The following is a 13,070-nucleotide window of genomic DNA, read 5'->3' on the forward strand; positions in this document are numbered from 1 at the left end:
TTCATTTATTTCAGTAATGCAACTTAAAAGATGAACCTAATATATGAGAGACTCATTACATGCAAAGCAAGATAGTTCAAGCCGTGATGTGTCATAGTTGAGATGATTATGGCTTACAGCTCATGAAAACCCCAAATCCACAATCTCAGAAAATTAGAATATTGTGAAAAGGTTCAATATTCTAGGCTCAAAGTGTCCCACTCTAATCAGCTAATTAAGCCATAACACCTGCAAAGGGTTCCTGAGCCTTTAAATGGTCTCTCAGTCTGGTTCAGTAGGAATCACAATCATGGGAAAGACTGCTGACCTGACAGTTGTGCAGAAAACCATCATTGACACCCTCCATAAGGAGGGAAAGCCTCAAAAGGTAATTGCAAAAGAAGTTGGATGTTCCCAGAGTAATCAAAGCACATTAATAGAAAGTCATGTGGAAGGGAAAAGTGTGGAAGAAAAAGGTGCACAATCAGTAGGGATGACCGCAGCCTGGAGAGGATTGTCAGGAAAAGACCATCAAAAGTGTTGGGGACTTTCACAAGGAGTGGACTGAGGCTGGAGTCAGTGCATCAAGAGCCACCACACAGACCCTGGACATGGGCTTCAAATGTCGTATTCCTCTTGTCAAGCCGCTCCTGAACAACAAACAACGTCAGAAGCGTCTTACCTGGGCCAAAGAAAAACAGAACTGGTCTGTTGCTCAGTGGTCCAAAGTCCTCTTTTCTGATGAGAGCAACTTTGCAACTCATTTGGAAACCAAGGACCTAGAGTCTGGAGGAAGAATGGAGAGGCACACACTGCAAGATGCTTGAAGTACAATGTGAAGTTTCCACAGTCTGTGTTGATTTGGGGAGCCATGTCATCTGCTGGTGTTGGTCCACTGTGCTTCATTAAGTCCAGGGTCAACGCAGCCGTCTACCAGGAGATTTTGGAGCATTTCATGCTTCCTTCTGCAGATGAACTTTATGGGGATGCTGATTTCATTTTCCAGCAGGACTTGGCACTTGCCCACACTGCCAAAAGGACCAAACCCTAGTTCAATGTCCATGAGATTACTGTGCTTGATTGGCCAGCAAACTCGCCTGACCTGAACCCCATAGAGAATCTATGGGGCATTGCCAAGAGAAAGATGAGAGACATGAGACCGAACAATGCAGAAGAGCTGAAGGCCGTGATTGAAGCATCCTGGTCTTTCATAACACCTCAGCAGTGCCATAGGCTGATAGCTTCCATGCCATACCGTATTGAGGCAGTAATTGCTGCAAAAGAGGCCGAAACCAAGTACTGAGTATATATGCATGCTTATACTTTTCAGACGTCCGATATTGTTCTATGTACAATCCTTGTTTTATTGATTGCATGTTATATTCTAATTTTCTGAGATTGTGGATTTGGGGTTTCCATGAGCTATAAACCATAATCATCTCAATTTTGACAAATCACTGCTTGAACTATCTTGCTTCAAATGCAATGAATCTATCTCATATATTAGTTTCACCTTTTAAGGTGCATTACTGAAATAAATGAACTTTTGCATTATATTCTGATTTTTCAAGTTTCACCTGTATATCCATCACTGTTTCTGCTGCTCCATTCTGGACCAGTTTGGGTGGCAGCCCCATGTAGAATGCATTACAGTAATCAAGTCAAGAGGTGTGTGGGAAGGCCCCACCTGTCAGAAGAATGAAATATTTTGGGAAATATTTAGAAAGGCAGAATATTATATTCCCCTAAAGTAGAAATGGAAAAACATGTGTTAGAGGCAGAAAAGCAACCCCCAGTCTTTCTTAACAGCCCACAGCAGATGCCACCACTTGAAGAGATAAAGAGCTTATTGAAAGAAGCCAACTATCTAGATGGCTCTATTCATAAACAAAGTAAATACTGCAGACAGCAATCCATTCAAAACAGGATATGTTTTGGCAAGGCGACGGCCTGCACTGTGTCCTCCTCCGAGCTGAGCCCCACCGAATGTGCACCTCTGCCCAATGCCTGTGCCGCTGTAGCATTTGGAGCTTCTGGCGCATTTGGGACGGGCTGGGCGAGGGGTGGAAAGGATGGGCGGCTTCAGGCTCTTTCTGCCGGACCCATAGACCAGGGAAGCAGCGCAGCCGTCGCCTCACCTCCCTGTCCATGGACGGGTGGGTGCTATCACTGCCTTGGGCAGACTCTCCCTGTGGCCCCTTCGGATTTGGGCTGGAGGGAGTTGGGAAGGAAGCCAAGCTCAGGTCGGCCTGGCTCTTTTGCTTGGCAGGCAGGTGCACACCCGCAGCTCGCTTTCCCGGCTCTGCCCAGCCCGCACGGCTCTGGCATGGCCCTGGCGGGATGACCAGAGGGCCCAGCGGGGAAGCGCTTGCTGCCTTGGTGAGAGCTCCGCCACTGGGCAGGAGGGCCCGCCTGTCAGCTGCGCTGGGCGCCCCAGGCGAAGCTCTTCACGATCTGCCCGGTGCCCGGCAGGGATGGCAGCTGGGCACTTCTCCTGGGGTGGGCTGATCCTGCGCTGCAGCCTCGGGAGATTCGCCTCCCCATGTGGGGTTGGGCTTTCCTCGGGCAGGGGAGGCTTTGTCGTACCGTTTAAAAGAATTGGCTTTGCCTTCAAAGGCGAAGGGAAGGCGGCGACGGGAGCGCCTGAAGCCGAGTGTCTCTGCCGGACTCTGGTTGCAGGGAGGAGCCCTGGCTGGCCGTGCATGGCTGCGCCAAATGCTGCAGCGCTGCTCTAAATGCCGTGGCAGCACGGGGAGAAGGGAAATCAACAGTGGTGGAAGGTCTCCCAATACAAAGTGCCCCGCTGAAGTCAACGCAGGCAGCACCATATCCGGGTATACAACAAAAGTACTTCCTAATGGCAAGCCCTCCCCTTCCATTCCCTCCCATTTCGCATGTTTAATATCGGCCTTAATTTGGGGGGAGGGGCTTAATTTGATTTTATGCCTATAAAACATGCTGGGACTTCCTATTGGGAGAGGCCGTATTATTGGAGAAACACGGTCGTTCCTTCCTTGGTGCACATGGAGCGGATGAGTAATGGACTGTATGTTTGACTCAGTAAAAGGGGAGGAGTCTGCTGAACCATTTCTAGAAATATATTTGAATCTTTACAAAGTAGAAATGTAAGAAATGTCAAGAAATTCTACCATGATTGTGTTTGGTATAAGCCAAGGTCAAAAGAGTCTATTTAAAATTTAAAAATTTTGCTGAAGTACCCCAACTATATTGGGGTATATTGTACATTGTAAAACTCCCAGCAATCCCCATTTCCTGATCTGGCCTATCTCAAAAGACTGACAAAGAAATGAAACTTTCAGCCACATCACTATATCAGTTCAGATCAGTACTGATATAACTTCCACTTGCAAATATTTAATTGGAGTCTTCCTTCATCGGAGTTGCATAGTCAGAGATTATGCTAACAAGTGCTTTCAGAATATATATTTGAGGAACTGGTATAGTGAAAATATAGTGAACATTATTCCCAGCACAGGCCAGCTGAGAGAAAGGCTGGAGACCCCAGACTACTTTGTCTCCTTACTTGGGTTTAATTGTAAAAGGTCCAACTGGAATCACTTTCTGCTCAGCAGACTATATACAATCAAGGTCAATTAAACAATGGCTTTGTGAATTATTGTCTTTCCCTTGGTGATTGGTGAATAATCAATCACCAAATAAAGCCTGAATGATTTCACTAAATATGTATCCCATCAACCCCCTTCCTCATCCATTATCTGCATCTTCAAGACAATTGAGACATCTTCATACAATTGAGCGAGTTCAGAAGTGTTTTACCAGAAGAGTAATACATTCCTCTGTTCTCAACAGAATACCCTACACCACCAGACTTGAGGTTCTAGGCTTAAACAACCTTGAACTACGCCAGCTAAGGTTGGATTTAATCATAGTACATAAAATCATATGTTACAATGTCTTACCAGTTAATAAATATTTCAGCTTTAACCACAACAACACAAGAGCACACAACAGATATAAACTTAATGTTAACCACTCCAAACTTGATTGCAGGAAGTATGATTTCAACAACAGAGTGGTCAATGTCTGGAACTCACTACCTGATTCTGTTGTCACCTACTCAAACCCCCATTCCTTTACCCTCAAACTAACCTCTATTGACCTCACCCCATTCCTAAGAGGTCTGTAAGGGGCGTGCATAAGCGCGCAATCGTGCCTACCGTCCCTGTCCTATTGTTCCCAATTATTAGTTCCTATTTCTTGTATTTAAACTTACGTTTATTCTTGTTTCTGTTGTATTGTAAGCCTTTGACAAAATAAATAAAATAAATAAATAAATAAAAGACCAACGAGATGCCATTTTATTTTTTTGTTGATTCTAGTTCCAGTTTCAAAGCCGCACGTTGCCTTGGCCTCCTCAACTGTGCTGGAGCTGAGTGAATATTTCTCTTTCAATTGTTCCCATGAGAATGGCACTAAGCCCACCTATACATGGATGAAGGACAACAAGCCTCTTAGCAATGACTCTCGGCTGATCCTTTCCCATGACAAGAAGATCCTCACCATCACTAGAGTTCTGATGGCCGATGATGACACTTACAGCTGTCTGGTAGAGAACCCCATCAGCAAAGGACAAAGTGTTCCTGTAAAACTGACAGTGTACAGTAAGTATGGGATGCGCAAAGCTATACACATGGCAGTAGCACAAAATCTTGAATTTTAATTTTTTTATTCTTGTTTTAAATTGTTTTTATTATAATATTCATGCATCGCTTTTAAGTTTTTATATATCTATTTGTTCACTGCCCAGAGTCATTCTGTGACAAAGATGGGCATTAGATAAGCATTATAAAAATATTTTTAGAATAATTTTTATTCACTTTTGTTAAGATAAAAGTTAAATAAAAATTAGAAAGAAAAATTAAAAAGAGAGGGGAGAAAAGAGCAAAGAGAGGAAAAAGAAATGACTTCCAACTTTCTCTGGTGTAGTAGTAAACAATACAATCTCAACCTTTTGCTACATTTCACAACATTTCAAGACATTTCTGTAACAATAAAATCATTCTAATCCATCAAAACCTAAAATCAAGGTTTCAATTTTTTCAGTTCTGAGAAAAGTCCAGAAGCGGATTCCTAATAGAAGCAAAGCCAGATAAATTCTTTTCTTTAATTAAAGCACTCAGTTTCACCATCTCTGCTAACTCCATCACCTTCATCATCCACTCTTCCATTATGGCAATGAGTATCTTTCCATCTTCATGTTTCAAAATGTTAAGAAAGAAATATAAAGACAAAGATAATGATGATGGTGATGGTGATAATAATAAGGACTTGGAGACTTGACTAGCTGTTCTGGTAAATTCAGATTAATAAAGTGGTCCCTCTTAATGATACTTCAGATTCGGGTTGTGTCTTCTGTTTGTTACTTTCTCCTCAGCCAGGCCTTTTGAACTGAAGTAATGATGATTATTTAAGTGCTGTTTATTATTTTGAACAGTCAGAGTCTGACTGTTTAATAGCTCTGCATGAGTGTCGTTTTTATGTGTATATTTTGATCTGTTTGCTACTTGGGAAGCCTTTGAAAAGTCATTTGCGAATCTAAAATAATAGAGTAATGAGGAAGGAGAGACCGTGGGAAGAGTAAAGGTTATAGTAGGATATAAATCTAAAGAATAAAACAGGGAAAATCTTGAGTTGGGAATCAAATTTGGTATTAGCAAAGGACTTTGGTACCACTGCCAAGAAAACAACAGTGTCTTGCATGATCAACAGGAATCAAGTTTGACTCAAGGAAGAATTTATTTTATTGCTGATTGCTTTCTTCTCCTAACCCAAAGGTACTTATTCAAAAAGCAACTGGACTTTTCTTTGTTTTTTTTCCCTTGAAGATGTTTCACCTCTCATCCAAGAAGTTTCTTCAGAGCTGAAAAATCTTCTTTGATGAGATGCAAAACATATTCAAGGAAAAAATAAAGAAAAATTCAGTTGCCTTTTGAAAAAGCACATTTGGGACAACCATGGCCGGGATGACTGAGAATCTCCATAGACTTCTCCTGACTCACATCCCAGGACCATTCCTATGTTCTGTTGCTTTGTGAGGACTTGGAATCTATAAAAATATGTATAGGAAGAGAATCTCTGTCGGACTTTCATAACTCGGTTATTGTATCCTATAGCAATAAATAGAGTCTCTTTCCTGACTATCTCAAAGAGTTGATACAAGCATTGATGGTTGCATTTGCATTATGGCATCACTGCATGGATATCATCAGGTTGGCATCAACCTGATTTGCTGCATTCAGTGCAACTTCCATGGACAAGTGGCCCACTCAACTTTCCACAATCTTCTGTTCTTTTTCTTGCTTCAGAGCTAGGTACCTACAAGAATATGCAGAATAAAATCTTTAAAATAAAACATTATTTTGGTTCAGAAACTTGACCTTACCCAGGCATGACCCTCCTTCCCCTGCCTTCCTTGACAGTATCCTACAAAATAAAAGAGCGCAGAAGAATGGAGATGTTTTGCTGGCTACTAAGCTGGAATTGGCAGGTAATGCCAAAGAAGGCAGCCAGGTCTCCATGGATTCTCTAAAACAAGAGCGTGAAATATTGCCTCTCAATAAAACTCAGGAGGTAGTTATAAATCAAGGGTAAGGCCACTGTTGTACAAACTGTAGCCAGATGGCCCTGGATTCTTGCATGGTGTGAACTTCCAGTTCTTCAAGGAAACATATTATTTTTGGCTGCCCCTTGCTATGTAATATTAAGGTGCTAAGGCACTACTTTGAAAGAATAACAGCTTATAATAGTCGAAGGAAGGAAGGAAGGAAGGAAGGAAGGAAGGAAGGAAGGAAGGAAGGAAGGAAGGAAGGGATTTTAGTTCTCAGGGGTTCCAGCCTGCTGATGTATAAGTGTATGTACAATATGTGTACAAGTACAAAAGCAGAAGCTTTCATCAAACATCTTCCTGATAATATTACCTTTCCCCCTCAGAGATCAGAAATTCAGCATAAAGCCACAATCTTTTAGTTTAATCCTTGAGGTTTAGGGGAATCTCAAGTGTTACTCTTTTCATTTAATTAATCACATCACTAATTCAATTTTTGTCTTTTCGCAGGAAGGAGCTCCCTCTATATAATCCTGTCCACTGGGGGAATTTTCCTTCTGGGTACCTTAGTGACCGTCTGTGCCTGCTGGAAACCGTCCAAGAAGTATGAACCTGAATGCATATTGTCTATAACTTAAACATAATGTCCCCATTGGGAAATATAGACCTGCTTATTATCTACAGTTGCCAATGTCTTCAATTTTTTCCCCAAATGAAATGAAACACATTTTAAGACAAGCCATCTTCTAATAGCAGATGGTTTAATTTTTGCTTTATTGTAACCTTGGTGAAACTGTGCTGGCTCTGGTACTGGGGTGGTATCCAAGATAGGCCACTTACTTGAGATCTGAAATAATTCTACTTTCAAAATGATGTATATCATGTTGAAATGCACTTGTTTCTCCATTTTTCCCAGCAAAATTGTGAAGGGAAATTATGGATTTGCCTTGCAACAATACTTTATTAACAAAATCAATCCATGCTTTTAGAAAGCATTTAGCAGTGAAGCCCAAGGTATATTTAATAAATCAATCCTATTAATCATGTTGCAGGATCAGCCAAACAAGGGAAACAAATTAGGGTTCAGAGATCCATTCTGCAAAACTGTTTCTTTTCAAATGAAAGTCATTTTCACTATTGCTTTCTTTCTTAATCACTTCTCATTGCTTATATCTCTTCAGCAGCCTCAAATATGTACACCCGGGTGATTTATAAGGTTGTACATGTAATTGGAACAACCTCCAGATCCTGAAGTGGAAAGGAATAATTAAGCCCAGGTCTTCCTTTTCCTTGGATTAGAGTAGATGGTTGTGAAACTGATTCCTCATAATGCATCTTAGTGAAATTCTGGATGAAATAAAATCCTTTATGATGATTACAGATCAGAGCTCTATATAATAATATTTCAGTTAATGAGAGGTAGCCTAACATTTCAAAATGGGAATTGTAAAATGAAGTTAGCTGAAGAACTCAGCAATTCTCATCTCTTCATTACTGCTGGACAAAAAGACGGCAATACTCCTTGTTATATCTTTATTGTACCCGATAGCAGCGGTTTAATGTAAAATTTGTCTGTTTTGTAGGATGGGTGAAGGTACTAAGTAGGGTTCTGGAGAGTCCCTGTAATAATCACAACCAAGGACCCCCAACCTGAACTGTCTTTGTCTCTCCAAAGTCATATAGGCCTAGGGATTCTTTTTATACACTGCAGATCCAATTTATTTATTCAAAACTCTGGAGAATGGCAAAGCCACAAATACTAGACCCACTCTTGCTTGATCCAGGATAGGCTGTTAGTCTCTGTATACCATAATTCCTGGATTAATAGTGCTTGAGTTGTCCTTAAAAAGAACCTATAGTTCATATATACCTTAATTCCTACAGTACAATTTTAGCTTAATGAGTCCTTCTTCATAAACCTCCAAAAATGTTGGCTAAAGGTTCTTACAGAACAAAAAAGGCCATCTCTTTTGGGCAAGAGCCTTGGCTATCTGCACACTGCACCATGGTTTTTCTAACTTTTCTCCAGTATTTTGTTTGCAGTGGGTGATGTATCAGTAGATATTGGGAACTAGTGGAAAACATTTGTGTTTGAGTTTCTTAAATTTTTCCCCCTTGTAGTAATTTCTCCTCAAATCTATGTTGCTTCATGAAGAAAAAGACTTCTAACATCTATGTTAGTTGGTCTTTCTGGTTGGTGGAACATTAAGTAAATCTGGACAGAATGCAGCATACAAGTCTGGTATTTTCCACATGTCATCATGGGACACATTTTGCTCAGTTTGTTGGAAGGTAGCATTTGAGACTGAAATGCCAGCTGTCCATCCATAGAATATCAAGATGGCTTTACCATAAGCAAACAAGATCACTAAGACAAGCTCTTGGGCTCTCTTTCATTGTAGGAACAAAAGGAAACTAGAGAAGGAAAGTTCCTCAGAATACCTGGACCAGAACGAAGAACACCTAAAACATGATGGTAAAATAATTCTCCCATACCAGACTGGGCTCTCTCTAGGACAATCTTTCCCATCAGATGCTCTCCATATATGCGGGATCACAATATCCAGAATTCCTAGTCAGGATATTATTGACATAACATCTTACTAATGTCCAGCTGGGCCCTACATTGTGAGAAGGATTCTTAATTTACAGAACTTCTTAATGAGGTTTACACAAATGTATAGACTAGAGGATGGTTTTTATCAATGAGAATGAAAAATGGAACCTTGCTTAAATTTGGAGATATGGGGGTTTATGCTGCTGTAAAAGCAAAGGAAGAGGCTATTTTAGACAAATTCAATTGAAGTAACCCAGTCAAGTACATCAAATTGGGTCAACAAGAGCACCAGAGGTCAAGGCAAGCTACTTGATTGCAGATTCAGTCTTGGTAAGTAGTGATGCAGATCAGCCCCAACCATAGATATATATTAACAGAGCTAGACAAAGATGTTGCAGGAAAGATCTACAACCAACAGAGGTCTTAATGCCATTATAGAACTTGGTCTTTTTAACAAGGTTCTTATAAGCTGCTTATCACTGGCACATTCTCAACTTGTTCACAAGAATTCTTTTTACACATTAAAAAGACCCTAAAACATTACCAATTCCCATTCTTGCTTTATTATGCAGTTGAGGTTCTTCCTAGAAGCAGCGAACATGAACGCAAGAATCCAGTGGCTTTGTATATCCTGAAGGACAAGGTATATCTCATGCTGTGTGATTTGGGGACTGCTTTTAACTTGCATGTCAATAGTTAACCTCAGGGGAGGGATTCTACCAGTTCGTACCTAGTCTCTAGAACCAGTTTGGAGAACCGGTTGTTAGAAGAAATTACTGGCCTAATCCTGTAAGGAAGGCAGGAAGGAAACATGCTTACAGAAACTGCCTCTCCATTAACCCTTATTACATTCTTGGCAGGACTAGACTTCCTCCAGGAATGTCTCTGGAGTTTTTTCCCCCTCCTTTGCTGGTACTTTGCTTGTGTGGAGTGACCATTCAAAGTTACAATGGCACTGAAAAAAGTGACTTATGACCCTTTTTCACACTTACGACTGTTGCAGCATCCCCACAGTCATGAGAGGCCAGGCGAGGAGATGCGTGCCTCGATGTGAGTGATATTGAGTTGGCCACACCCAGCCAATAACATGACCACCAAGCCACACCCACCACCTAAGCCATGCCCACAGAACCAGTTGTTAAAAAATCCCACCCCCGGTTAACTTTCATACCGATAGTATGAGCAAGCCTGCTGAAAGATTTTACATTATAATGTGAGGTCTTCTAGGATTGTTGGAACCTGGAAAAGATTGTGGCTTAATCTCTCTGCTATTGGAGACAGCCTTGTTTTCCTTGGAGGATTTTAAGAAGAGATTGGACAGCCACCTGTCTGAAATGTAGGGTTTCCTGCTTGAGCAGCAGGTTGGATTAGAAGAAGGGTCCCTTCCAACTCTGGTATTCTGTTATTCAATATTAATAATATAACAACCCATTGCCCTATGGCCAACACATCTTTAATTGATTTATTTACTTATTTAAAGAACTGATGTCACTGCCTTAACCAGCTGGTGATCTCACCTAATAAGCAATTCAGAACAACCAATAAAAACAATGGAATAAAAATAAAATACCTTTTCCACTTCCAACCAAACCACTGACCTTCTGACAACCCCATCCTAGCCCAACTCCTGGGGAGAAAGCCAGGTTTTCACAGCCTCCTGAAAGGCTAAAAGAGTGGAGGCCCCTCAAATCCAGTGGTGGGATTCAAATTTTTTTACTACTGGTTCCGTGGGAGTGGCTTGGTGGGCGTGGCAGGGGAAGGATACTGTAAAATCTCCAGTCAGAGGCGGTATTGGCCAGTTCTCCAAACTGCTCTGCTCGAATCCCAGGTGTAAGGCTATTCCAAAGGGCTGGGGTGGCTAAAGACAATCTAACTGTATATTATGTCCGAAAGGTGCTCCCCCCACAAAAAAAGACAACTGGACTTTCTTGGTTGTTTTCTCTTTAAAAACATTTCACTTCTCATCCAAGAAGCTTCTTCAGCTCTCAGTGCACTTTCTTCAGAACTGAAGAAACTTCTTGGATGAGAAGTGAAACATTTTCAAAGCAAGGAAGTCCAGTTGCCTTTTGGAAAAAAGCACCTTTGGGACCTGGATAATTCAGAATCTCCCTAGACAACTATAAGTTACCCACAGATAATATCTGTGCAGTAGTAGTTGCATACCGCTTTTCCTCTTAAAGTAAGATAATAGAAAACATTTGGGGACCTGGATCGTAAATGAATAAGATATGAAATTGCTTAAACACTAATAAATCCATGAATTCAATCTGCTTCTCTAACAGTTGTCAGCCTGCATGAGGATGTTAGAGTCTATTTGTTATTTCTGACTGCAGCTTCCTGTATTTTCCTGCTTTTCAAAGGATTCTTCTCCTGAAGCTGAAGTGGAATCCATCCCTGACTCTAGAGAAACTGTTCAACCTTCACCACCCAGTTACTCCAGTTCCCCTCCTCCTCCTGCAAGATCCCCTGGACTGCCTGTTTGGGCTGCCCGTAGACACCACCGTTCTCCTGCCAGGTCTCCGGTCACTTCCAGAACACAGAGCTCCCCCACCAGGCCCCCCAGCTCGCCTGGGCGGGCCCCAAACACCACTCGCTTGGTTCGGACTGCAGGGCCTCTTCTTATCCGAGAGCAACAGGGGGAGCCCAACACCATGGAAATCAATGCTTAAAGACAACTGGCAGAGTGTATATATGTGTCTGTGTATATAGAGACAGCTCCCCTTCTTGTGACTGTTTCCAGAGATAGCACTAAGTCAACTCTAGGCATTTTTGCACAGGCTGATGGGTTTTGCCTAGTAAACAGAAGAAATTTGGATCCTGCTTCTAGATTAAAAAGTGAACCCCAGAATGTTCCCACTGATTGCCTGGACTTGCTTTAAGTAATTACGGTAGGTTTGATGCTCCAAAGTTCTGCATGTTTCAAAGGGCACTAACTTGCTATCTGTAACATCCGCCAAGCAGAGTACAAATATTGCTTCAGCTTTTTTTATTTGCAAAAAATGGTGATGACCAACTAGTTGCCATAAAACCTGGTGGTTGCATCCAAACCTTGTGAGACTTATGAATGCATTGCTAACAGGTAGGGGAATTGAGAAACTACATAGTTGCTACTTCTAACAGTGAACAAAATATGTTTGGAGTGCAGTTTTATCTATGTTTATTCCTAGATGTTGCATTCAATCCAGTCTGAGTTATACATAGTTAAGGAGTCTCAGGATTACAACATAAATAATTTTGCTTATAAAGAACATATTTCATCAATTAGATAGTCATCCACTATAGTCAACATGATGAACATTGTCAGACATCTTAAACATTAACATTTTTTTCTTCACCTGAGCCTGTTCATAAGGCATATTAAATATTTTATAACATTATTTCTTCTTCTCCTCCTTCTCCTCCTCCTGTGTAAGAGGTTTAGCGACTTATTCATCACAAGCTTGTTTGAAGACGCTAGGTGGCACTCTTGTATAAACTGATATGGAGCACTGAGCAACAACTGTGTTCCCAAATCTTAGGCTTCTGGGACGGGTTGCTAACTCTTATGGATACATTGAAAGTGGGGCTGCTGGGCAGACCTGTGATTACGACCCAACATGTGCTCTGATGTTGTGAGATGGATTTGCAAACGTGTGAATCCTACAGTAGGAGCTTGGGTGGTGACAACAAAACCTTTGCAAAATCAAAGATCCTTCAGGCCAGCCAAAGTAGAGCAATGCCAATCTGTGATCAGCAATGTTCAGCATACTTCTCTGTGCTGTCATGCAGATTTTGACTTTATAATCAAGTTGGGCTAAACTGGATTAGAACAGATAATTTGACAACAGTAGAACATAGAGCTTTCTTTTGCTCTATGTTCTACTTGTAAGAGCTGTGGTGGTGTAATGGTTAGAATGCAGTACTGCAGGCTAATTCTTCTGACTGCCGACTGCCAGCAGTTTGGTAGTT

The 13,070-nt window shown here is 41.3% G+C and overlaps 1 protein-coding gene across 1 annotated transcript in view; it reads left to right on the forward strand.

The window, feature by feature from the left end:
- Positions 1-12,499, forward strand: part of HEPACAM (hepatic and glial cell adhesion molecule) — a 28,281-nt gene extending 15,782 nt beyond the window's left edge. Inside the window, exons 3-7 of the mRNA XM_026718053.2 lie at positions 4,341-4,622; positions 7,076-7,169; positions 8,968-9,041; positions 9,695-9,765; positions 11,483-12,499. Coding sequence (XP_026573838.1) covers positions 4,341-4,622; positions 7,076-7,169; positions 8,968-9,041; positions 9,695-9,765; positions 11,483-11,791 — 830 coding nt within the window. The 3' untranslated portion in view covers positions 11,792-12,499. The remainder of the gene's footprint in view (positions 1-4,340; positions 4,623-7,075; positions 7,170-8,967; positions 9,042-9,694; positions 9,766-11,482) is intronic.
- The last annotated feature ends 571 nt before the right edge of the window (positions 12,500-13,070 follow it).

Source organism: Pseudonaja textilis, chromosome 9, assembly GCF_049901715.1.
Source record: "Pseudonaja textilis isolate UNSWEBS1 chromosome 9, rPseTex1.2, whole genome shotgun sequence".
NCBI lineage: Eukaryota > Metazoa > Chordata > Lepidosauria > Squamata > Elapidae > Pseudonaja > Pseudonaja textilis.